Source organism: Microchirus variegatus, assembly GCF_963457635.1.
Source record: "Microchirus variegatus genome assembly, chromosome: 11".
Lineage (NCBI taxonomy): Eukaryota > Metazoa > Chordata > Actinopteri > Pleuronectiformes > Soleidae > Microchirus > Microchirus variegatus.
The window spans coordinates 12,074,411-12,102,164 of NC_139812.1; the positions used below are offsets into that span (position 1 = coordinate 12,074,411).

At 40.9% G+C, this 27,754-nt stretch overlaps 1 protein-coding gene across 1 annotated transcript in view; it reads left to right on the forward strand.

The window, feature by feature from the left end:
- The window catches only part of adgra1b (adhesion G protein-coupled receptor A1b), a gene marked incomplete at both ends in the record, with an annotated part of 147,302 nt that overhangs the window by 44,935 nt on the left and 74,613 nt on the right, over positions 1 to 27,754 (forward strand). Inside the window, 5 exons of the mRNA XM_083898137.1 lie at positions 6,745 to 6,909; positions 11,289 to 11,508; positions 12,262 to 12,411; positions 14,338 to 14,499; positions 14,634 to 14,867. Coding sequence (XP_083754263.1) covers positions 6,745 to 6,909; positions 11,289 to 11,508; positions 12,262 to 12,411; positions 14,338 to 14,499; positions 14,634 to 14,867 — 931 coding nt within the window. The remainder of the gene's footprint in view (positions 1 to 6,744; positions 6,910 to 11,288; positions 11,509 to 12,261; positions 12,412 to 14,337; positions 14,500 to 14,633; positions 14,868 to 27,754) is intronic.

The following is a 27,754-nucleotide window of genomic DNA, read 5'->3' on the forward strand; positions in this document are numbered from 1 at the left end:
CCATGGAGAAGGTGGGCCAATCAGCTTTTGTTTACCTTGCTCCCAGTGAGCAGCAGCCAAAAAAAAGGTCCCATGAGGCCCTGCACCGCTGCGATGTGGGCCAAACTCCTGCTGAGTAATAATGTCAGGCCAAGCTCCCAGTGTTAGCAACTCTATCAGCAGCAGTGGGACCAGCCTGTGATTCATGTTTCATTAATAAAACATTTTCGAGGCCTGCAGCTAGGTACAGCAGACACTTTGGATGTATCTTGCTTCATTCTTAATTCTTCTCCATTTTTAATCAGGCTAATTTTGCACAAATTGAAGAACCTGGTTTGGAAACATTACGAAAGGGAACAAGAAAAAAAAAGGAAAACATCTCTCACCGCATCCTCCTTTGTGTGTCTGCTGATGATCTTTTCTGTTTTCTTGTTTAGGACTTTCTGCTCCCGTTCACAAACATGAACTTCCATTTCTTTAAAAATTAAACTCACACGGTCTTTTGTTGCATCCTAGGGCTTTTTTTTGTCTCTGAAACCCTGATTCCACTTTATTATTTTTTTTTCGTCTGCAGCTACAAATTGATAATTTCTGAAAAAAAAAAATTTTGTTCATCACTTTACAAAAATAAGGACTCTTAGTCACGTAAGGTTTGAACTAACAATCTTAATACATACTGTGTGTATATAAATAAATATATATATATATATGTATGTATACCAACTGTGATTCTGTGCACACGTGTGCACGAGAAAAGCTTAGGTTGAAAACTGCTTTTTTATGGTGCAGAGCTGCCACGAGCTCCAATAAAACACCAACTGACAGACTGAGCAACAAGCCCGTGTGAAGCTGTTGGGTAGAGCAGGACAGTTAAAGGTGTGCAGTCACATAAGCATCGTTATGTAAACAAACAGTTAAATATCAGCGTGTGTGTGAACATAAATGCTCCTAATGAGTCATTTGGGAACTGCTCCACAATGGTGCAGTGTTACGGTGGATGTAGGTCAGTGCTTTTGTGTATGCGACTCGTGTGTGCTGCTGCTGCTGCTGCTGCTGCTGCTGCTGCTGCCCCACCGCTTCTCACATACAAGAGCGATTTTCTTTGGAGGTTTATTGTGTGAGGATGACCTTTTCTTTGGAAACTGGACCGACTTCTTGACGGATCCCTCTGCTTTCCCTTGTTTTGTCTGGGTGCAGCCGGCCCGCTTTGGGATACGTGTGATTAGGCTGCGGGAGAGCAGACCTTCACGAGTGAGGTTTTCCTCAGAGAGGCAGACCTAGGTAGAGGGGAGAGGAGCGGTGGGTGGCTGGATGTGTGTGTGTGTGCTGCACTGGCGAGGGGGAGGTGTTTCCCTGTGTGTTTCCCAGCATTCAGACAGTTGGCCCATGTTCAGCGATGATGTAACTGTAGCATGGTTTGAGAGGACAAGTGCAGCAGGTCTTTTGCATGCATGTAATCACACACTGTTTATGCGAACAATGCTCCATTTTTATCCCTGTCATTACCATCTCTTCTGGGGGGGAAAAATTTGCTTTTTTATAGAAAGAAAAATGGAAAAGCACCTTGATACTCAATTAAACAGTAATTAGATACAGATACGCGTAATTAAAAAAGGGATCTGTTTAGTTTTATCTAGTGTCCAATGAAACCTACTATTGTCCTGGTAGTTTATTATGTGAAACCTTTTTCTTAAAGAATCTTAAATGATATGATCATCAATTTGCCAACTATTCATGAACAGAAGATTAACTTTTATAGTGATTTATGGAGGTGCCTGGGTCAGTCTGCACTTATAATTTGCACAAATCTTTTCATGATTAGTATTTGTAAATTCAAGTTTCACTGTATTGTAAAATATCTACATTCATGGGCTGCACTGGGTATTACTTGCAAGTACATCAGTAACGAGGCTGATGATGACATATACTTAACTTTCTATAAATTATTTGTTTGTAAATGTTAACCTGTACTTCAATACTTCAAACGCAAAACAAAAAATGTAGATGACAACATCATCAATATACACATTTTGTTTCTTTAAAACAATGTAGATGTACATCCCAAGTACAAATAAAAAGATGACTGCTGGTCAGGGACAGGAAATGAACGGCAATGTTGCAGTGACCCATCAGTCCTCTGATGTCCTCCTTTGTGTCCATCACACTCATGTCACATTAGAATGTAAAGGGGTCTTTTTGTTGTTATTATTACAAACCGAGCATACAAAATCAAACTGAATATCTACATACTTAAAGGTCCCATATTATGCAAAATCAACTTTTTAATCATTTAAATCTCTGACATCTAAACTCTGGAGGTCCTATCAGTCCCCAAAGTGTGAAAAAAGATGACTTGTTTGATGTTTTTGTGGTCCTCTTGAGTCTAAGTACAGGAGATAAAACACAAGATGTTGACTTTCGCGCTCACTGGGATGTCACAATGTGCTAAATTACTGGAATTGTTGTCGTTGACGTCCGCTTTGTCCGTAAAACACACAAGAGTGCTGGCGAGGGCAACGGCATCCGAAAACTGGAAGTCTGCAAAAAGGTTTATTCTTGGCTCCACAGTGCAGCACAGAGTCCTACACAAACTTCCAGCCTCAGAGGATTTATCTGTCCAGTGGATACAATATTATATATGTATACTGTATATATACATATATATATATATGTATATATATATGTATATATATGATCACTTTTCCAAATGCTAACTGCTGTTAGCTCCCTGTAGACTCTGTGGCTGTTGTCATTTCCTGTCCCTTAATTTTCGTTTTACTTTTTAAAAAAAAAGAGATATTACTACACAGAGCGTTCTGAACAGGGCTGTTTTGACAGGGTGATTGAACTGCTGCGGTGCTTCATCCTTATGGTATTTTGTCCAAAGCATGTCACAGACATGTTCATTAGGACACCAGGGAAATAGGTTAACTTGGAGAAATAGGGTATAATATGGGACCTTTAAATAGATTGAATAGATCAGATTTGAGCAACATATAAAAGGTTTGCATTTGGACCCTGCGATAGGATATTATAGTGGAATCAGAAGAATATATCAAACCTCCAGGCAATTTCTGGGTGGATTGCTGGTGTATCTACACCCCCATCCCTCTAGTGTCTGGGGGAGGATGTTTAATGGTCAAACTCAACATTTTTTTTGTTGCTCAATCAATAAGCAAATTGGAAAATCTTTGCACCACACACAAAATGTGACATGGAAAACTGGTCTTTCCTGCCAATGTAATTATACTCTGAATATCTCTGGTCCCTATGTAATGCTTGTCCTGTCCAAATACTGAACTCTGATAAGCATGACGAACAGATGTGGTCATCCACTTGACCTCCAGACGTGTTATCTATATTATCTGTTTAGATTAGGTTTTCAGACGGCGTATGTCCTCATTCTGGTTTGTTATATAACTGTATAGAGACGCTGAGCCCAGGGGGTTTGAAATTGAAGCCCATCCACACTTAATACTCAACTTGCGTCCCACGGAAAGAGGGAGGATGTTGTTTTAAAGGAGGAGGTGGAGAAAGAGAGAGATTAAAAGCATGTGTGATATCGTGCGTGACACAGAGCGAGCGAGTGAAGGTAAGGTAGAGGTTAGAGTTACAGCTCTGAATCTCGTCGTAAACCAAGTGTGGCGTTGCAGACGTCGTCGGAGTCGCACTGGAGAGCGACTCGCTCCTGAGAGCAGAGCATCCTGTCAAACATTTTCAGGACGATTGAGAATAGATATTTATGTCCCTGTGTAGACACAACCACATGCATTCAAAACACACACATGCACACATATGCACACATACACGAATGTCATCAGCATCTGTTACACGCTTACAAATCTGATTTAAGGCCTTTTAGAAATTCAGAAATTAGAGCTTTTGAGGAACACGGAAGATGAAATCAGGACTATATCACGCTAATTTTCATTAGTCTGCCATAGACGGTTAGGTTTTGTGTCTTTGATTTCTGTTCTGTTTTCTCTTATGAAACAAACTGAGAGACATTGAGGCTGCCTGAGAAAGGTGGATGTATACAGTTCCATGTCAAATCTGGTGCAGTTTATTTCCTAAACAGTGAATATGGCATTTTTCTTTGCAATTGTTTTCAGTTTTCAATGTTTTTAAAACTATTCTAGGCACAATAATTCATTGTCTCGGGTATGTTCTTACAGGAAAAGTGTACTGAATTATTCCTCTATCCAGTTTATCATTATTATTTTCCTCCTGACGAATGAAGAAATGCACAAGATACACTATGGGTCTTTGTTGTTTACCCTTTCAGAATTCTCTCCTGTTTATATATATATATACATATATATTCACTAGTCTTGGTGGGATATCAGTATTCATTATTCCTACTGCCTCTTTTATGTTCTGCCTGATTCCCTGTAGAACTGGACAATCTCATAAAATATGAGAGTGATCCTGTATCATTCTGCACTTTCTGGGGTTTTTAAATATTCTACTTTTCAACTTTCAGTTAATTTCTCTTTTTTTGGAGTGACGATCAAATATAAATATAAAAAGATAGTTTAGCATTCATGTGTTGTTCTAATGTTGGAATTGGAGTTGCCACCTTCTGATGCCTCCAAATTTAGCTGATCCCTCAACTTTGCTAAAAGGTCCCATATTATGCAAAATCAACTTTTTAATTATTTAAATCCTCATGTTTTTGTGATCCTCCTCAGTCGAAGTACAGGAGATAAAACACGTGATGTTGACTTCTGTGCTCATTGGGACGTCACAATGCGCTAAATTCCTGGAATTGTTGTCTCGCAGAGCTACGCTTTGTCTGTAAAACACGCGAGAGTGCTGGCGAAGGCGAGGGCAACGGCATCCGAAAACCGGAAGTCCGCAAGGTGTTTATTCTTGGCTCCACAGTGCAGCACAGAGTTCTACACAAACTTCCAGCCTCAGAGGATTTATCTGTCCAGTAGATATATGTTATATATGACGGCAATGTGCCTGCTAGAGTCTGCAAATGATCCCTTTTCCAAAACTCTAACTGCTGTTAGCTCCCAGTAGCCTCTGTGGCTGATGTCATTTCCTTTCCCTTAAGTTTCGTTTTTCTTTTTTTTTCTTTTTTTAAAGAGATACTACTAAACGGAGTGTTCTGAACAGGGCTGTTTTGGCAGGGTGATTGAACTGCTGTGGTGCTTCATCCTTATGGTATTTTGACCAAAGTATGTCACAGACATGTTCATTAGGACACCTTGGAGAAATGGGATACAATATGGGACTTTCAAAAGGTTCAGACGAACACCCAGAGATATTCCTCAGATTTAGATTTGCTCTGGTTAAAATCAGTTGATGACCTTGCTTTTCCCATGGCTTTGTCTCTTTTCACACTGAGTTACTCCAAGCCAAACTTGAGAAAAAAAAATACATCACAAGCCATTTTTTCCTCCAGTGTATTGGTCAGATGTGTCTGGGGGTGGGAACAAGAACGAAAATAGAGAAAGCAGGATTGTTTTTGCTTTGCTTCTCGTCCAAGTGAGACCTTGGTTTATTCTTCGGCCAGCTGGTATTACAGATAGGCAAGCTGCTATAGTCTATATGTCCTCTGTTGAAAAAGCAACATTTATTTTTCCTTGTAGCTCAAATCATTGCAAGGTGCAAGGAGCAATCTAAATGTACCAAATGAGAAAATAGAATTTTACAATAAAGTAAGTTACTAGACGCATCTGGGTCCTTTCTGTGCAGAAGTTGGATATTCATGTCGTTTAAATGCTCATTTGGTGGATTAAAACCTTGGAGTTTTTATCAGGGATAGGAGAAAATATCAGATGAAACAATTCTACCAATAATAGTAATATTAAAACCAAAAAGAGAGATGGAGAGAGTGAGAGAAGCAGAGTAAAAAAGAAGGCATTTAATATTCATGAATAAATATTTCCCTCACATCCTTTGAGAATAGTTTTCTGGGATTCTGGTCCAGTCTGCTAGTTGTATTTTTGTCGATATTAATTCCCCACTCGCACTAATTGTTGAATATTGTTCCCTATATTTCATGTCAGACTTCATCCAGTCTTATGCTGTTACATGTAAGATAAACACACACGTCACGCTACACAAAAAGGGCATTAGTACCACGGAAGGCAGGGTGTGAGTTTGATTAGAAACCCATTGTATTTGGAAATTAAAAAAAGAGAATTTCTCAAAAAGAGGACATTTCTATGGTGATAATGCCTGTTGCTTAGCAATCGCTTTCGGTTTTACTCTTTTTTTCATAATGAGTAAAATCCTCAAGATTAGTTGCCTTGGCAAATGGCCTGCGTTGGCTCTTAGTCACCATTTCACTATCCTTTGTTTAATCAGTCATTCGCCATCGAGATAGGAATCACTGTGACAAAGTAGAAGAGATGAGTAATGATCATTTTAAGTCATAGCCAACATTGTAAGTCACTGCATGGTCTCTTGAATGAATGAGGTCTTTTTTTTTTTGTGTGCACACACATTTGTCACACGTCTGCCCAGATAAAGAGGCTTCGCTGACAACGGAATCCTTAAGATGTTGCCCTAACTGTCACCCTCTCACCGTACGTCTAAAATAATCCTCAACTTAATCCAAAATGAATCCAAATCATCGAAAAATCAGTTCCACAAAACTAATCCTAAAATTACCTTCATCCCTACACCAGAGGCCAAATCCTTATCCAGAACCTTTTTACAAATAACTTTTAAGACATATGATGCCCACAGGAGCAAGGTCACTGACACACAGACTCACTGTTTTATGTTCTCCTCCTCCTCCTCCTCCAGCGAGGTCATCCTCTCCAACATCGATGTGGCCATTGCTGGCATCTGGGAGTGCCTGGTGACCAGTTTCCGTGGCAACACCTCTCAGCAAATGGAGATAGTTGTTCTGGAGACGTCAGCGCCATACTGCCCAACTGACAGAGTCACCAATAACAAGGGTGACTTCAGGTGAGTCGCCTCACAGTGTTCATGCTCCACCGTGTGTGGACTTAATAGCTATAACAATGTCAATGTTTCCTCATCAGAATCTGCATCTATAGTATTTAATACTGCTATATTTTAACATACAATAAGCACTTGTATGTCATTGGGTCACTTGTTAGCTATTGAAAAATATGGTACTTTTTCATATTCACCAGAAGACCTAAAATACAGAATTTTCTTAAAAAGTAAGAAGCACTAAAATTCAATACAAATATCTGGGCCCTGCTGCCCTGTAATATGACTTGGCACTTTTTTGGAGGCATAGAGTCACATCCCTAGGAAGTTGTCAAATATATGGTATTTTCATTTATTCATGAGGAATGAAAGATACCCTAAAATCCCACATATTCTTCAAATGTAAGAAGAAATGAAATCCAATACAAAGACCATGTGTGCTGTTCGTCTTGGGCAGTGTTGATATTAGAAGTTCTACGCCACAGCTTTGAAAAATAAATGTCTGTAACATTGAAACATTGATAAATGGGTTCACACAGTGCTGATCAAGCCCGTCAGCTCCACACGACTCTCTGTGTTTATCAGCAGAGCAGCGCTTTTGCTTTTTTTCGTCTCTGTGGTGACATAGAGTGATGCGTTTTAGATGATTGATGGAGGGAAGGCAGAAGCACGACAGCTACACTAGTAAAGTGAGACGGCTAACTTTAGGTTAAGGAATTATCCCCGCTATTCTGAAACATGAGTGAGGCGGTGAGATACCCAGACAAGCGATGAAAGGGAATTTCATCAATTGAGTTTTAAACATTGGTATTTTCAGTTTTAGCAAATTAACAATGACAACAGAGTATAATTATAGCTGCAAGCAGCATTGTGCAGGACCTCGCATCCGCCGACGCCACCGCCAGGCCGAGTAAGCCTCCGGCAGGACGGGATATAGGCTGCGTGGGAGTTTTCTCAAAACTGTGGGAGGAGTTACACAGGAGTTTGGGTGGGAGAAGAACAAATCCAAGATGACCGACATCGCGTTCATGGACATGTTCAGAGACAGGCTCTCGTGTCACCGATTGGTCAATGTATGGCAAAGTTATAGCGTACTTCGCGTTTCATGGCGAGCCTTCGAAATTCGCCAAAATGTTGTTTTTTTTTGATTTTTGTTCCCATGGTTATGCGAAGCGCTTAGGAAATTCACAGCCGACAATTCCCGATCAAACCGCACATTTTGATATAGGATGTGTGGGGTTTCCTCAAAATTGTACGAGGAGTTACACGGCAAAGTTTTGGGTTGGAGAAGAACAAATCCAAGATGGCCGACTTCCTGTTGAGGCGAGGTCATGGTCCTAAGAGGATTTTTTTTGTTCGTCTTGGGCGGGGTTCAATGTTCCCACCATATTTTGTTAAATGTGGCGCAACTAAATTTTGGCCCGCTCCATAGGCTTTTGACCTGTAGGGGCGCGACTGAGCCATTTTGCATTTTGCATTTCATTATTTTATTGAAAAAATTACGCCAGTTCTGGTTTGCTTGGCAATTTTCATCCATTTTCATGCACGTTTAGCGGGTCAAATTCCAGATCAAAGCGGCAAAAAAAAAAAAATTCTTTGAAGAACAATAGGGTCCTCACAGCCTGTGTCCTCGGGCCCTAATTATTTCACTTGAGTTTTTAAGATAATATTCAGAGAATGAGAAACAGCTTTTACAGGTTGTCAAGTATTTTAGTGTGACCTTCCCTTCCTGTATAACCCAAGCTCTCTTGAAACTTGTGGAGAAATCTGTGTTTGTTGTACACAAACTGTCAAACAGCATCTGCTGTGAAAAAAAGGTCCGTCACACCAGGTTACACATTACATGAGTTCAACTGATTGACAGCTTGCTAATATAACTGTCATATAATTTCATTGGCCCTGAGACGTTTGCACACTACTCTCTTGAATCCAAAATATGAATCTAAAATATGAGAAGCACTGGTGTGTCTGTTATGGCCGCTGTAGTAATTTGGAGTTTCGAGTTTCGTCAGATGGACTCTGCTCGCTGAGTTGTGCTCAGTTACCTCCTGGTTTGCAAGAAAGACTATAAATAAACCATACTCTCCCCGCTACGGTACTGTAATTGCTGATACCAGAAGATTTCTAGCAAAATACATTTTTACAAATAAATGAAATTCAACAGAAATATTATATCCAACTACAAAATGCGCTGTATGAAATGTCAATATAACCAAAGCGATCGCTCTGTGCTATTATTGCTCCACATGCTGTGAGGCTAAAGTTTAATATTGTTACACCTGACACAAATCTGCCACACCTGCCTCATTACCCAGCAAAGACCAGCATTACAAACACTATACTTCAGTGTATTGTCCGCTTTATAGCAGACGGTTAACAAAAGTTTCATATGAAAAGAAGAACTGCGCCTGATTTCCTCTACCTTCAACATGCCTGTTTTTCATCATCCACTACTCATGACCACACAGTTGCATCCTCCACTTCTCCTCCCCTGTGGATGTGCTTTTATTCTGCACACCCCTTTCTCGCAGCTGCTCTTTACAGCCTACTTTCAGTGCAGTGAGTACAGAGGCTTTGTTTCTGCTGGAGCACTGGAGTAATGGGCTGGAAAATGAGCCAACTTTTTTTTGTCTGGGGCAAAATTAATGCCATTTATTACTAAGTAGCTGCTGCTGCTGCTGCCATCGCAAAATGTGGATTTAGAGAAAAGGGGGTAAAAGGGTAAAAACGTCATTACATCAACTAAAAGATTCCGATGTTGCCTTATAGAAGAAAATTGCAACAAAGTTCCGCCATGTTTCTCCCTGATTGTGAACGAACGGACGACTCTTTTCTGAGGCAGCAGACGTCGACAACTTTGCCAAGAAAGAAAACCTGGAGGCCTTTTATTAAGAGGAAAATGGAGGCTAATGTAGTGGACTGTGGCTGACTTTTTATTTTATTGAAACACTAACAGACCATACCTTAAAATTAACATTTAAAAAAAAAACTGGCCCCTATCACAGGTTGGTCAGTAGAGCAGCTCCTAGACTTGGTTCTTGATGACATTATTGAGAAAGTCTCATTTCTTGCTTCAGAGCAGACTTCTCTGAACTTTAAATGGCCATAGAAACAACATTTGTAATTCCGACTTGAGGCTGAGCCCATCCCCTCCCCTTTGAAGGATAAGGTTTCTCCTTTTAAAGGTCCCATATTATGCAAAGTCAACTTTTTAATCATTTAAATCCTTGGGACTCTGGAGGTCTTATTAGTCGGCAAAGTGATGTTTTTGTGGTCCTCCTCAGTCTAAGTACAGGAGATAAAACACGCGATGTTGACTTCCGAGCTCACTGGGACGTCACAATGCGGTAAATTTCTGGAATTGTTGTCTCGCTGAGCTCCGCTTTGTCCCTAAAAAAAAAAACGAGAGTGCTGGAGAGGGCTACGGTAGCCGAAAACCGGAAGTCCGTGAAAGTTCTATTCTTGGCTCCACAGTGCAGCACAGAGTCCTACACAAACTTCCAGCCTCAGAGGATTTATCTGTCCAGTGGATACATGTTATATATGATGGCAATGTGCCTGCTAGAGCCTGCAAATTATCACTTTTCCAAATGCTAACTGCCTCTGTGGCTGATGTCATTTCTTTTTGTTATACTTTTTTTTTATAAGGTGGACCTAAAGAGATACTACTAAACAGAGAATACTGAACAGGGCTGTTTTGGCAGGGTGATTGAACTGCTGTGGTGCTTCATCCTTATAGTATATTGACCAAAGCATGTCACAGACATGTTCATTAGGACACCAGGGACCTAGTGTAACTTGGAGAAATAGGGAATAATATGGGACGTTTAAATACATGTAAATCCTCAGTTTGTAGTGAACAATACAGGGACACAGATTCGACTTGAGTGCTGCATATTCATAGAGTTGTGGGACTTTGCCAGGAAAAGATTTAAAAGCAAATGGTCAACACCAAAACACCAGATGTCATGGTATCCAGAATTTTAAGCTCCACACATGATGCCTCTTAGTTGTTATCCAAAATAATCTTGGTGAAATAAGTTTAATTCTGGCTCCTCCATAACAATTGAAGACATACTGTATTTTTTCCCTTTTTTTTCCAACAACAAAAAAAAACAAAAACAGAAGACAATAACGTTTATTCATGAAGTTTCAAAATAAAGCAGTGTCAGTCAGAAATCATCAATAACACAACACATCATTTTCCAATCAAGTGTCAGAATCTGGCAGTCATCTGCAGAGATAATCAGAGCAAGCTGTAAATCAAATATGCAAATGAATAATCGGCGAGGCACAGGGAGTATGAAATTGCCATCTGGTGCAAGCGAGTGTACATTCCTCAATTCACATCACTCCTGATAATTTGGAGATATCTGGTGTTGTGGCAGGTGGCCGAAGACTCTAGCGGGGATCCTGACCTTCCTGCCCTGTGCTCCCGCTACCTTTGGCTCGGCCCCCCACCCCTCTGGCAACGCACCTGGTCCCTCAAGCCAGAGGGAGAAGAAGGCGTGGAGGCGCTGTGACCGGGCTGGACGGTGGGCAGAAGAGGACTACACCCAGTGCCCGTATGCCAGTGAGCTAACTCGCGTGCTGCATGAGCTCACCCAGGTATTCACTACTATTGTTATGTTTATTTGTCAGTTGTAATCATAGTTTATGATGATGTTTGGCTTGCTTCTTCTATGATGTTCTAATAACTTGATAGCTGACTGAAACCAATGTCTCATTTGTAGCCTGCAGTGCAGATCTGTATGACCGTGTTCACATCTGATATTAAAATCTGTCCTGAATGTGTCCTCAGATCCCGTTACATTTAAACAACATTCAGAAGCGGTTTTGGGGCACATGTGGCCATATGTCTGAATATGCATAAAAGGAATCCAGACTCAGGATAGATCAGAACCTGCATTCTGTGACCCACTGCTGTTTTACAGTAGTATTTCCTCTAATCAGCACCAAAATTTTAACACTGATAAACACATCACTTTTTTTCTCATGCTTAAGGTCCTGTTTCATGTAAAGGTAGCATGTGTAGTTCTTTGATTTATTCAAGCTGCTCCTGACACTTTTCAGGATTCATTATAATGTCACGTGTTAACAGTCGCACAGCTGTCCACAAGGTGTCAGGTCTGAAAGGGACCAACGTTTTTGCATTTGTGTACACAGCCCCGTGTGTTGACAAGTGCTTACTCCTGTAATTACTGCACCACGTTTAACCAGTCAACTTCACAAAAGACACATGTGGCCTGAAATTGCATTACACTGCTTTTATCATTTATGGTCTTGTCAAAGCATTTTTATGTCATGTTGAATTGTAATTGTTGTGTATTTTTTTTCCCCCTCTTTTTGAATACATTCCAGATTACAATAAACACCACCAATGCGCAGCCATTAGGCCAGCAGTTGGTGGCCTTCACCAGCAGGGCGGCACAATTCACCGACGTCATGGACGTCATCTTTGTCACACACCTGGTGGAGAGACTGACGAGGCTGGTGGAGAAACGCAGAGACGTAAGAGTGAATATGAAGAGATGCACGAGTTTACGCTGTAAATAAAGAACCAATGATCCATTGTGACTCCTCACATTAAGGTGACGCAATTGCCCATTGAATGAGAACCACTCATAGTATCTACTACTCCAATTCTTACATTATATTCTGGCAGAAGTCATACTTTAAAGGGGACATATTATGCAAAATGAACTTTTTAATCATTTGAATCCTTATACTCTGGAGGTCTCATCAGTCGGCAAAGTGTGAAAAAAGATGACACGCTCATGTTTTTGTGTTCCTCCTCAGTCTAAGTACCGGAGTTAAAACGGGATGAGATGTTGACTTCCGTGCTCATTGGGACGAGCTCCGCTTTGTCCGTAAAACACACGAGAGTGCTGGCGAGGACAACGGTATCCGAAAACTGGAAGTCCACAAAGTCCGCGTAACGTTCTATTCTTGGCTCCACAGTGCAGCACAGAGTCCTACACAAACTTCCGGCCTCAGAGGATTTATCTGTCCAGTGGATACATGTTATATATGACTGCAATATGCCTGCTAGAGCCTGCAAATGATCACTTTTCCAAATGCCAACTGCTGTTAGCTCCCAGTAGCCTCTGTGGCTGATGTCATTTCCTGTCACTTAAGTTTTGTTTTATTTTTTTTAAGGTAGATCTTTAAGGTGGACCTAATGAGATACTACTAAACCGAGCGTTCTGAACAGGGCTGTTTTGGCAGGGTGATTGAACTGCTGTGGTGCTTCATCCTGGTATTTTGACCAAAGCATGTCACAGACATGTTCATAAGGACACAAGGGAACTAGGTTAACTTGGAGAAATAGGGTATAATATGGGACATATTATACCTTGATCAGCTTGATCAGTTTTGTCCGTTTATCTACATTAAAAGATGAGATTTATCAAGAAAAGTGTCGACCAGCTCACCAACAATTAACAACACATTCTCAAAAGCCTGATCTGAGGCTGATTCCATCACATGTACTTGTTTTAAATAATCCCTCTTGAAATTTTGATCACATCTTCTCGTTTATTTATTCATTATTGATTTTATTCTGTGTTTTGATTGTATAACTTTGCTATTTGTGTTTTTATGTGACGCTGCCTATCTCGGGCAGATCTCCCGAAAGGAAAATGGGTTTTTAATCTCAATAGGATTTACCTGGTTAAATAAAGGCTGATAAATAAATATATAAATAAATAAATCAGAGCGAGCAGACAAGGACACCTTAGAGACAGACAGGTTCCCCACTAGACATGACAACATGCTGTCGTTCTGGCTTCAATCCTTCGATCGAGACCAGACAGCTTTGCTTTTCAACTCATACGTTTTTGTCTTGTGATGGAGTCGAATGACAATTATGGTTATGAAGATGGATTTCTTTTTTTGGGGGGGAATGCAAGCTGTAACTTTACCTTCAGGGATTTTCTCCTGCCTTAAGCTAGGGGCAACAGGAGGTCTTTATTTAACGCTGAAGGTCAGGTTGTGTGAGGGAAAAGGTGTTGAGCTTTAGTAGGTGCACAGGATCAATATTAGCTCTCACTTGTCCAATTATTCATCACAGGTCACTCAGGGGGAGATATTATTTTACCTTTAGATTCATCATTACAACCACAATGCTGTGGAGACCACTCGCATTCATCCCACAAAGCGTAGTCAAATGAAGCAACAATGAAAAGTACAGTATGTAAACAGCTAACTGCCATCTCAAGGAAGCAATTACACCCCATTGGTGCTGCTAATCTAAATTAAATCTCTGTATAATGAATTAAGCCACCATTGCATAAATGTGCCTATTGTTGTGGATATGATTGGTGTCCGTGATGAGTTGTGTGTGTGTGTGTGTGCATGTGCGAATCTGTGGGTTTTTGTTTGTGTAATTTGTGCATTGTGCTCCATTTGCAAGCATGTCTACTTGTGTTTCCGCAGCTGGGGGACTACATCTCAGACATTGCCAGTAACATGATGCTAGTAGAGGAGCATATTCTCTGGATGGCCCAGAATGAAGCGCGAGCGTGCACTCGGATTGTCCAGTGCGTGGAGCGCATCGCTGACCTGGCGCTGACGACAGATAATCAGGTCATCTCTAAGGTATAAACGGGCCACAAACATCTGCACTCAAAGGTTGATGATCCGTCTAAATGTCATGCAGCTTTACTTTTACCCTGCCCTCTTTCCACCATCCACCAACACTCGCACACACATTCTTGTCTTCCCTCCTTTAGGTGTCTCCTAACATAGCTCTGGAGGCCTTTCTGATCAGCCCATCTAACTTTCTTGGGCTCTCCTGCACAGCACTCCAGCGGCCCTCTCCATTCGCCTCCTCCCCTCTCTCCGACAGCCACTCCCACTCTGACAAGGGCACAAACAGGGAGCGGGACGCCATCGGAGAGTCACTGCTCAACTTCAAGTGTCACACGGTCAACAACAGCACCTCACCAGCTGGCCGAGTCACCAAGGTAAGGCGCAAGTTAATAAATGGTGTGAAAGCTTCTGAAATATGCTATTCTCTTCTGTTGCTCACATCTGTTCACTGGATTTTAATTGTTTTTTACGTCTCTTCATTTGCACTTTTTGATTGGCGTATGAACAATATGGAAAAAAAAGCTTACTTACATCTTGTACAGTAGCTTGCAGGCACAATGGCATTAATTCTCCAACATGAAACAGCGGAAGTACATGAGAAGGATTATCACCTGCCCTTCTCGCTGTTGTCGCCTATTTGTCCTGGCAAGATGACACCTTGTTTGGGTTGTGTCGGCATGCCATTGATCAGCTGGTGATATGCGGGGCCTGTAATAGGGCTGGGGTCCGCAAATAGGATTGTAATTTGGGAGTCATTGAATGTGGGCCACTCCCCTGTGATAGATTAGATGGCCTTGAACACTCGTCACTTTAAATCAGCTGCAGCTCCGCGGCTCCAGCTGCGACCACCATGCTTGACAAATATCCCATAAGCAGATTTGAGGCAAACCTCTGCAGGCGAAACACTTGTCTCTCCTCGCACCAATGTGCATGTTACTGTGTATCATATGGTGTGTGTGTTTACTTTGCAGTCCGCATGCTTATTTCATATCCTTCATCTCCTCCCGTGAGATGGTGTCAAGGCACTGTGGTTTGTTTGGAATGATATATTTTAGTTCTAGCCTCAGGCTATGTGTAAGATGAGCAAAGTCAGCTATACCAATAGCAAATGCACATTATCAAATTAGGTGCAGCATTAATTTAGGTTAACGGGAACATATCTGAGCCCTTGTTTTGTTGTTTGCGACAGGATTCATTTCACTCTGAAGTCGAGAGCAGAAAACACAGTTGATTTCTCTGTACTGAAGCTTGCTTGTTGGGCACAACCCCAAAGGCTTCTCACGTCTTGGCATTCTGTCTTTGAGCAGCATATCTGAGAATGTGACTCCCAGTTTTATTTTTCACAAACTCGAAATATGTGAGGATTTGTTGACATGTGATGTACTCCAAAGCTCCCCACCATTGCCTCATGTCAAGTGTCTGCGCTTGCGAAATTGCTTGAGGGGCTTTTGTCATGAAATGTGCATCCAAAAGTGTGTTTTGTCCAATAATTCTGTTGTGTCGGTGCGCCGGTGACACAGGCGTTCTTCTAAAATGTACTCAAACCAGCAATTGCCATGCTGTCTGAAGGGATAACTGGCATTTGGGAAAAGTTAAATTCATTTTGGTTATGGATGGTGTCTTATATAGTTGAATTTGGTGTCTGGGTCCAAGTTGATAAAATATGGAACTTTGTGGAAGTGTGTTAAGTAAATGTAGACATTTTCCACTTCACACACCATAATGTTAAAATACATTTAATAATAGTGGTGATATAGAGCTGTCAACACTGGACGTATGTGTCCCGAATGTGTGTCTTACCTTTGATGCAAAAGCATGCAGAAAAGCTCTGCTACTGTATATAATTTCCTCAGCATTAGGGAATTAAATACAGAAGAAAACGTTGCTTCTCTATATGATAGTTAAACAAGTGGTTTGGCACCAGAGCGTCTACATTCATATTCTGTACAAGCACTGAAATCTGTGACTGTTCACCCGCTGTGATCCCCAGTCGCGCGCGCGTGTGTGTGTAATATTTAAACACTCAACGACTTTTTTAATAATTCAAATTCTGCAAGGTGGTTACTAATACATTTTCTGTGGGGTGGCAGTCGGGAGATATATTTTTCATTGCTTTACACGTATACTTCAGGCTCTTAGTCTGAGGCTAAAAATAATCTCGCTCTCGTTTTCATGAGAACCAAGCAATTAACAAATAACCCGGTCGTGGATAAATATCAAATAATGCTTTGCAATGTGAAAGGGGAGCATTAGTCAGAAATGAGGAAACAAGCCACTTTAAGCATCGGTCTAGAATGCATTAAATCATTTTAAATTGAGGACTTCCTGCTCAGATTAACCTGCCACTGCCAGTTTAACCAGCTCAATGAGCTATTTACTGTAGTGAAGTGAGTAAATGATATACAAATAATAATCCTATATCATGTAGCTGTCAGCTGGTTTTTTTTACTGCAAGAGGCGAAAAATGATTCAGGAATGAAGAAAAGATGCCACTAGGGATTCAAATTTGTTAATAATCAAATTAATGTAAATCCTGGATGTGGGGAATTCACAATGGATGGTTAGCGTTCTCTTATTTTTAACTTTATATGCAATGATATAGTCCATTCGATGAACACTTGCCTCTTTTTGAATACCATTTTTTAGGTAATCACCTATCCTGACTGCTTCAGATTTATCACCAGTACGAGGCAGAGCCATCGTGACTTAAAACCCGTGTTAAAAAGAAATCACAATAGTAGTGAGGCTGCTGCACATTGAAGGCTGTAGTCATCCTTTTCCCCACCATTAAGTAAATCTTGATTTAACAAGGCACGTTGACTAAGAACATCACATAAATGAAGTGCCTATTTTATAGCTTTAGTCTGGGGAAGTGGTTGTAGGTGGAGACTGTTACATATGTTCTATTTCAATCAGTACTCACTGGACGCTATATTGTATAATTGTGTAAGTTAATGACAGTTTATTCAGTCATTTTAAGGGCCCGTGCTTATATGTTGGCATTTTATTCAGCAGGTGCAGCCAGATTTTGGCTATATTAGGCTTAAAAAAATGTATAGAATTATAACTTAGTTTCCACCTCATTCAGTGTTTCCTCCCTGGATGATTCACACTCATGCACCCACGAGCTGCCCAGTTTCCACTGCTCCTGCTGCTCTGGAGCAGATGTGGGTCGAGGAGCAGCGCTCGGCTCGAGAACATTTCAACAGTAATTGTTGAGGGGAAACAAAGTGAATTCAATAGCCTACAAAATAGCAGTAAAGCTGTTCAAGCTCTAATCACCCCACAATATAATTTTGCAATTTCTACCGCGTGTCTCTTGCTGCCTTTCACAGGGTGTGCGGAGACAACTTCGCCAAATACTGCTCATCTTAGAGATGTCTCATAGGTCCAATACTTAACAATTAAGAGTTTTATTAACTTTAACACACTTTAAAAAAGCTATTAAAACACTGCCGTGTGCACACATATATTTCTAGTTGGTAGCTTGATTTTATTCTGTGCTTTTGTGGCCACTAATCAGTACACAGGACGTCATTTAAAATGTTCCTGTTCATATGTATGAGGTATTTGCATCTTTGTCGTGTCCTACAGATATTCTAGCCACTCGCATTATGTGGAACTTGAATATAAGGTGTAGTTTGGTGAGACATGCTGACACATAGTGACACCATTTCAACAAGGATGACAAATTCAAAGAAGACCGTCAAGAGCTTCGAGTGGATTGATTTGACTTGTGTGTGTCCAAAAAGAACAATCAAAGGCATGAAAGAGGAGTCTGGTGGTTTCACCCCCCACTTTCATGTGACTGTTTGACAGAGAGAGAGTCACGACGAGACTCGTACAGAAATCCTCCAATGAATTCTCTCTACTTGTAGTGCAGAGAGAGTGAAGACAGACAATCTTTATGGGTGTGTTTTTGAGCAGGATTCTTGCTCCGCTCGCCAGAAGGACCGATTGTCTCTCACAAAAAGTGAAGGTGGACGGGTGACGGCGGCGGTGTTGCCTTAAGGCCACATTATACTTCTCCGACTGCGTAATGCATTATCCGACTGCGTAACCACAGAGACCCCTCGAGCCTTCATAGTTCTCTGTCGTGGTGCCGGATAAGCACTGCAATTTCCCGCCCCGATCAGTAGGGGTCGCTACGCAAGGTTGTTGTGCTTTTGGCTACCGTGAGCAATGGCGTCCGAGAGAGAAAGATTTAAACAGTGGCCGTTTCTCACCTGAAATAAATATTTTTCTGTACTGGAACGCATTTTTAAGATCATTTGAGGTGAGAAATTAGCCATTTGGAGTCTAAACATGTGGTGTGTGTATTAAGATTTGACGTATTTATAGTTTGGCAGCGACGTTGTCGGCGTTGATCAGCTCCGCCCCTGTGGACGCTCGGTGCGCACAGTGGCTGGCACAGAGCAGCGTTATCTCGGCCTGTCCTGAGGACCAATCACAGCCCTTGCCGTCTCTGTTGGCCCTTGACAGAGCGTCGGACACTTATAAATATTTTGTGCAGCCGGAGACGACGGAGAGGCTCTCTGGCGACGTAGAGGGCTCTCCGTAACTGACGTAGAGCACTTTATGCAGGAGTATACATTGGGCTTTAGTATGTACTAGTGCAGTGCCCGTAGGAAGTATGCATTCCTATCGTGGGAGCTGAAGAAGATTTTTCAGTTATGGTAATGCATGATAAGGAACGTTGAGGCTAACATAATACAAACACTGTGCAACCTCATTAGGCACTACGCAAATGGCGTGACTGATAGTCACAACAACTAGCTACACTAATGCTAATCATTGCGTTGTGCCTAATGAGGTTGCACAGTGTTTGTATTATGTGAGCCCTACACTAATGCTAATCGTAGCCTCGCTAGCTTACCTTTGGAAATTGGTTCGCCAAGTTAGCCGCAATGTAGTATCCTGCTAATGCAAAAGAAATATGTGCTTGCGTATTGGTGAATGGACGCCTCGTCGTTTCATTTTCTGTGGTGAACCGTGTGAAAATGTCTCACCCACCGTGAGGACATCCTCTTCACTCCCACCTCCCCATTCCAGACAGCGCAGCTTCTGCTGACGAGCCACTGCCTGCCTAGTGCAGCATGATAAATCAGCAAAAATTAAAATTCCTCGAAAAAATTAGAAAATCAAGGATGCACACCATTGGGCCATGCTCAACCCATATCCAAAGACTTTGGTCAATCTGACTAACGGTCAGCGAGATATGCCTGTCACAGACACACAGACAGACAGGCACACAGACGCAACTTGCTTTATAGATAGGTGACACTAAAGCACTTTTAAAAAAGAAAACGGCAAAGGATGGGACTGTTTGATTGAACAAGGCTGGTCGATATGGACAAAAGAATGAATATAAATGAATCAAATGAATAATTCACTTTTGACTCACGCAGTCCCATATAGCCAAGACTAGTTTTATTAAAATAAAAAGCACTCAGTGTTGGCAAGCAGCTGGTTGCTCCCCAATGGTTATAGAACCTGCAATAGTTTGTCCAGTCCATAGTTTGCTTAGTTTCGCATTCACAAGCTCTGTGCTTTTTACTGCATATGTGTGAGAGTGAAGGAAAAAACAACCTCCACAAGTTAGTACAGACATTCTTTATGCGCAGTTTGTTCAGACACTGAAGGCCGTGAGTCTTCCATTTTGTACCAAGCTTATATCATGGATGTCTGGTTTAAATTTATGTGTGATAACTGTATAACATCATGTTGATACCACCATCTTCTGGTGATTTTTTTCCCATGAGATGCAGATCTGTGTATTCTGCAATATATGAATGTTTGTTTTTATTTGTATTGGCTAGTATGTGACTTCAAATTGGCTTCTAAAGCCCTGGGCCTTATGTAATCTTATATTTGAATTTAAGTTGTTGCTATGACGATAAGCAAACCAACCCTTATTCAGTGGAGACAAATCTCATAATTCTGGTTCTCACCACAGGCTTTGTTAAGGTACTGCTAAGTTGGAGTGGAAATAAAACGAGAAGTAAATTAACTAGTGTTTCAAAAGATGTGCTGAATCAGAACTGATAGACGTAATAAAAAATCCAGAAGGTCTAGAAAGGGCAAAATAATAGTGTGAGCAGCAATTCTGAACTGAGACTGAAGGTCTGTTTTGTGAAAGTGTCCATCTTTTTCCCACCAGGAGTGTGAACTGTGCAAAATAAAAACACATGGTGTTTCAGAAGCGTATAATACACACTGCGTGCACACATACACTCACACTCACACAGACGCCAATATGAGTCATCAGACAGCCTGTCTAACACTCCTCAGTTTAACAGCACACTTTGACTGCAATATACACACACACACAGCACCACAGCTTGTTATTGCACCGAGTTAGTGCAAAAATACAAACTGGCCGGAAAAAAGTTAAACGTACAGTCAATAATAATGTTATTTCAAACCATTTATATTTGAAATCTCTTATGTTGAGATATTATTTTATTGTAGAAAAGTTCATAGTCAAGTCTCCATGTAAGTGACATCGGCTAAAAACCTTAACATTTTGTAAAGGCACCAGTTTCCTGTGAACAAGAACAGTGGCACCCAAACCTTTTTAAAGGCGACTTTATAAGTGATTAATAGGATACCTCTTAAAAATGTCCCCATAAACGTCTCCGTGTCCCTCCATCCTCATGTAAGTGGCTGAGTGATCTGCTCTCGGTCTCACCCTGGCAGAAGCTCTGAACCATTTAGAGCCATTTTGGGTCCAACTGGACCAAGACACACAGCATATGGTCCTGCCGTGCCGACACCTTGCCAAAGTGTGGCATAATAAAAAAAAACCCACAGCTTTACAACATCAGTGTGTTGCATAATTCACTCTGGTGCAAAAGTTTACACCCGCCGCTGATTGATTTTGTGTATGTCGTCATATAAATAGTGATTGTTAATGAGGGAGACCTGAAAGGAAAGAAGGTCACTGTGAACATTAATAATTAATTACTGCACAATAGTATTCCTGTTATAATATAACCATGAGCACCCAGGTGAAAGGCACGTCATCATAATTTCGCATGATTTGTTATTTTTTTTTAAAAGACGGCCTTCAGAAAGCAATAAGATGAAAGAAAGTAATATAGATATAAATAAATTAGCAGTGACTAGCATTGTTGCCTCACAGCAAGGTCACCAGTTCAAATCCCACTTCAACTGAAAACCTTTCTGTGTGGAGTTTGCATCTTTTCCCCATGTGTGTGTGTGTGGGTTTTTTTTTTTTTTACCAGGTTCTCTGGCTTCCACCCACAGTCCAAAAACATGCAAACATTGCAGATTAATTTAACCCTTTAACACATACACCCCAAAATGTAATATACAGGTTATTTTTGACAATTTTTACTGCATGTTCAAAGTGTAGCGTATTAACAATTTATAATGAAGAGAAACACAAAATGGAAAAACACTGTAGTTGTACATGGACAGATTATGCATGTTAAATTTGAATTATAAAACCTGCCAGTGTAAAACATATTTACAATAACATTATGAGTCTTTATCTCAATGTGCAAAAACAGGCCAAACAAAAACTTATGTACAGGCTTCCTGCAAAAGTGCGAGTGAAATTACCATAATAACCACAATGTTGGCTTTCATGTGTCTCGGCTTTCAGAAATGGTTATGCAATTGCGGTAATGCAAAGGATAAAGTGGTAGAAAATACATTTTATGCAATATATAATAATATATATAAATAAATATAAATAATATATGTAATATATATAATGGTGTGAAATGAAACTTGTCAGGTGCCAAAGGAAAAGTCAGGGGATCACCATAGGATTTACCCCAAAGTCCCATGACATCTAAAGGAAACTTCATGGCAATCTAACCTTTAGAAGTTGAGTTACGAGCCCAAATGTGTTTGACTGACCAGCTGTCAGTCCCATATCTGTTATTAAAGAATATGCTGTATATGCACCTCCCAAGAAACATAAAAAATAGCTGTTGAATCATGACAATAAAGCAAGAGAGAGATATTGGTGAACGTCTCATTAAAATTAAATTGGAAGGAGCTGCATTGTGTGAACGTCTATTTTTATTCCTCATCCTTAGAGTCATGGCATAAAAACCTGACTTATCCATTGACCGCATAGATTCTCCTTCTGTGGCTATACAGGAAGGTAGATACAGAAGGAAAAAAAACAGGGAGAAGAATCAATTTTACCCAATTGAATTCTGCTTTCACGTCACCATGTGTTTCTAACCCACATATATTACAACCGTGCACAGATATAAAATAAACACCCCCACACCTCTCGATAGTCACTGACTCGCATACCATTTCAAATGCCCAGTTGGTAGGGATACATTAGAATTTAAAAAATAATAATAATAATCCATCTGACCACCACCCTTTTCTATATTTGGGAAGAAATACTGGCTGATAAAGGATAAGATTAAATATGATAGACTTGCTTTATTCTGAATGATTGAGCTGAGAAAAACCAATAGCAATGATAAATGATTACTTCATGATTTACTTCCCATGGATTTTGTGAAGGCATTGCAGCATACACAACAGATATGAAAAGCAAAAACAAAACCCCAACATATTTATGCAACCCAAAATCAGATCTGAGTGTTTGATCTACTTTCTTGATCACTAGGCTTGGGAACAACTGCGTCAACTGGCTTTAAACTCATTGACACATCAATCTTCTACATTTCTTGAACACGACAAGTAGGTTCATGGCCACATTTTCTTCCATCAACAAAAACATGGCCGACATGGCCTCACACCCCAAAAATAATCTGCAATTAAAATGAATTAAAGTTTCCGGCGTCTTGGCGGATTAATGTGGGTCTGATCCGCTGACCTTTAGTTGGTGTCACACAATCCGAAAACCACTGTGTCGCTTAGTTTGGAACAGATTGGGAACTAATTACCCCCCTAAATTACCCAAACATATGGCATCTTGTCCTATGTCCCATGTCAGCGGGTATTAACCTTGAATTGAACTGCAGATATGGTTCAATGAGGCTGACTGTTTGGGACAATATATACCACTTCCGATCCCCATATTCCTTGTCATTGAGAGGTAATTAGTGGAGGCCTTAAGGCTCCATGGGCAAATTATTCCCACCTCCCTGTCTCCTCAGATTGCCAGCGCCACAGTACACTGCCTTTTAATTACAATCACCCATCTTTGCATGGTGTGTGTCTTTTGTTTCGTTTTGTTTTTAATGTGAATGTGGTTGATGTTTGTGTGAGGGTGTGTTTGATGCGTCTATCGTGGGTACACGCACAAGCTGCCCTCAAGGTTAAGGACTTTATCTGGGGACACTGGTGTGGCAGAACAGCGCCAGGGGCTGTTGCACAGTAAACACATTCTCTATGTCAGCACAAGCATCTAAAACAACCAAATATGACCCAGTTAGTCCTAATTCAGTAAACATGATGCTTTGAGAATGTGAATCTTTAATGTGCTGATAATGAGCCTCTAATTAGATGATGTCGGGGTGGGTTTTGTGTACAGTTCTCTATTAAGCAATGGATCATTTACAGTACTTATCTCCAACATGAGCAGTGCAAGGACTCTTCATTAGCTTGTTGACCTGTGTGGAGGGATCAGAGTTTGAGGAAAGCTTTTCTCTATATTTGACATGCAATTGACTGGAGGTCAGTTGTTTGGGTTTTGAACAAGTGTAGAAGTCAATTGGCACTAGATTGGTCTTAACCCTTTATCAGTTCATTCACATGCTTTATATGAAGAGTGGGTGTTTTGGCTACATGTCATCTTGGTTGGGCGTTGGGTGTATGATTTTTATTATTTTGGCAATTTTCAATGATTGAATTGACCAAATAATCTAATGAAACGGATACAGAAACTGCACAAAGTTACTAAGGGTGGTAAAGTAAAACCAAACTTAAAGGGACATGAAGTGACATTAGACACAGAGGCTACTGGGAGCTAACAGCAGTTAGCATTTGGAAAAGTAATCATTTGCAGGCTCCAGCAGGCACATTGCCGTCATATATAACATGTATCCACTGGAAAGCTAAATCCTCTGAGGCTGGAAGTTTGTGTAGGACTCTGTGCTGCACTGTGGAACCAAGAATAGAACTTTTCACGGACTTTGTGGACCTCTGGTTTTTGGATACCGTTGCCATCGCCAGCACTCTCGCATGTTTTACGGACAAAGCGGAGCTCCGCGAGACAACAATTCCAGGAATTTAGCGCATTAGTGACGTCCCCAATGAGTGAGTGATTCACCTCCAGAGTCCCAAATACAAGGATTTAAATGACATAATAATCTAATAATATGTCCCCTTTAACAAATTAAGGCACTCTAAAGCAGCGGTCCTCAACTAAATGCAACTAAGAACAATGTGCGCAAAAATACAATTCACCATCCCGCTGAATTAGTGGGGACCCTGAGCTTGTTTAATGAGGCTTCATAACCTCATTTGCTAGCCTGTTAGCCAGACGGTATGCAGAGTGGGTTTAGTGCATGAGAATCACCTGTATTTTAATTAGGAATCCTGATATTGTCTATTAAATGCAGCTTTCTTTTTCTTGGAACTCGAACGCTCTTCTTCCTCTGGCCTTTTTCCCTGACTCGCCTGGCGTCGCTACTTGCGCCTCCTAGCGGTAGCACTGCTCAAATGATTGAGGTACTCTTACTCCCTCTTCTTACCTAGCCGAAGAAGAGGGAGTTTGCGGCATGATATGGCGGAGAAAGCTATGTTAAGTGATGCCCCATTCACATTCAATACATACACTTTATGCACTTTAATCTCTATGTTCTGTATAAATATAGAGAGATCATTTTCTTCGGACAGATATCATAATGTATCCCTATGATTGTCTTACAATATATCGATTATCACAGTATTGTGCATCGTGATAGTATTGGTATCATGGACCATGTATCTTGAAGTAGCCTGTTATTCCCTACCCTAAAAATTAGCTCAGACTTATTGGACCTGATTATTTTGCCAGGTGTACCTTTTAAACTGACAGCTATGCCATACTGTGCATTTCTGTGTTATTTGTGAATGCTTTCAGGATTGTGCTTGTGTGCATGCAAACGTATAAGTCAGAGCAGATGCATTATCCTCCGCAGAGTGAAGGCATATAGAAATTTTACTTTACTCTGTCCCTGAGGAATCACACCTTTTTTTTCCCCCTCCCTCTCTTTTCTCTCTTTGGTGAAACAAACAGGCCTGTGATGCAGCAGTGAGAGGCCTTGAATGCTAAACACATCATAAGAGAGGAAAGCAGAGAGGGGAGGAGGAGGAGGAGGAGGGGGAGAAGGTGTAGGACAGTGTGAGACAAAAAGAGTGCTGGAAATGAAAGCAGAATGTGAAAGAATGGGAAACAAAATTAAGTGATAAATGAAGGATTAGCCACTGGGGAGGTGGACATATATCTTGGAGGGGCGAGATGTTAAGACCTAGATTTTTGCAGATAGCAAGGCGGAGTGATGAGAAGATCAGGTGACTGAGAAAGGAAGAGTCTCCTTAATGGCAGAGGAACAGCAAGCCTTGGAGAGTCCTGTCCATTTCATTGCAGTGAAAGAGAGAGATTTTTACACCCAAACCCAGAGCTGCTCCTCTCGACTTCCCATGCAGACTCTGTGCTGGACAAGCTGTTACCAGCTGAATCTTTCATTCCACCCCATCTCTCTCTGTTGAAACACCACACCTTCACTTTTCCTGTCAGTCATATCTAATTTGCTCTGATACTATTTTGTTGAAACAAATATGATATTCTAGTGTTCAGTGCAGAGCTTACCTAGCCTCTTTAGAGACTGTGTTGTATTCAGTGCAGTCTCTTACTGCTGAATAACAATGTTTTTTTTCTCACTCTGCACCACTGGGAATAGATGAATGGAAGCATTCGCTCATCACTGACTGTCCTTTTTTTTTTTAAATGCATTAAGTCAGAATCTAATTTTCTCTGTGTCACTTGGCAATCAGGCAAGCTGAACCGTATTCTCAGCCAGCTATAGTACGTCCTGACAGTTACTGTAGGAATAACAGTTCCAGCCTGCCCACCAGTGCAGGAATATTTATATATTCATTCAAAAATAGATATTTATTTCAAACTGATAACTGAATCTTAATGGTTTCTCCTGTAATCGTGTTACAGAGCATGTTTCCTGCCCGAAGCCTCACAAAACTCAAATCACTGATCTTGTTGTCACCAGAGCGTTTGCAGAGTTCAAGGTGAAATTGGGAAAAATTAGCTTTGGGATTATCTGTTTAAACTGTTATGGATTTACACTAATCATAGGGTGTACTGACACGAAGTGGCAGAATTGTTTTCCAGTTACTGCCGTGTTTTACATCGCGTCCTTCAGCTATTTTCTCTTCAAACGAAGTAACAACAAAATACAAATACAAACGAGCTGCATGTGCAAAGTTTAGGACAGCGGCATCTGTGCCCTCTTCGATTCAAAGCTATTTATGGTTGCACATTATTACATATTTTTTGGGGCGAAGTAGCAGTGAAAGCATGAACCTTTCCTGCATGCTTTCCAACACCTTTCTCACATTATTTACTGTTCCTGCACATTGTTAACCGGCAGATGGATAATGCACCATGCTACAGTTATACTGCGCTCCAAGAAGCCACTATAGAATCCACCTGTTTATGCAGCTGGAGCTGCAACCAACAAATGATTGTTAGTCGTAGAACAGTGTGCACCAGTAACCACTGTGCATACTTGTACTGCTAAAAAAAAAAGGGGTATGTTTTCTTGTTGATTCCCAGATTTTTAGCCAACAGCAGCAATATGGTTCATGTCCCATTGCAACTGTGAAAGTGAATGACCAACATCTTTCCTCCCTCAATGACAAACAGAGCCAGCATGAGAAGACTGGCCAGCACTGCAAAGTCTGTTGTGTGGAGGAGCTGCCAGCTGTTGTGTGTGTGTGTGTGTGTCACTCATCACGAATGTGAGGCAAGAATTTGCTGGAAAATCCAGAGTGTGGTGGGCGAACTTTATCCTGATAAACATTATTCTATATGTCTGAATATTACATGTCCAGATTTAGAACTGCTTTAATGATTTTGTCAACTCTGTGACAGCTGCTGACACTTTCTCTCTGGAGCCACTTATAACCATGCCTCCAAACTGACATGACAGTAGGTCATTATGTCCTTATATTCATAAGTTGGACTTCCTCCTCCACTACATTTAGATGGTGCATCATCCAGTGTTCTCTCATGGGTATGTTGACCCTTTGCTGCACTGATAAAGAACCAACATTGGCATTTTCAAATCCAGACACC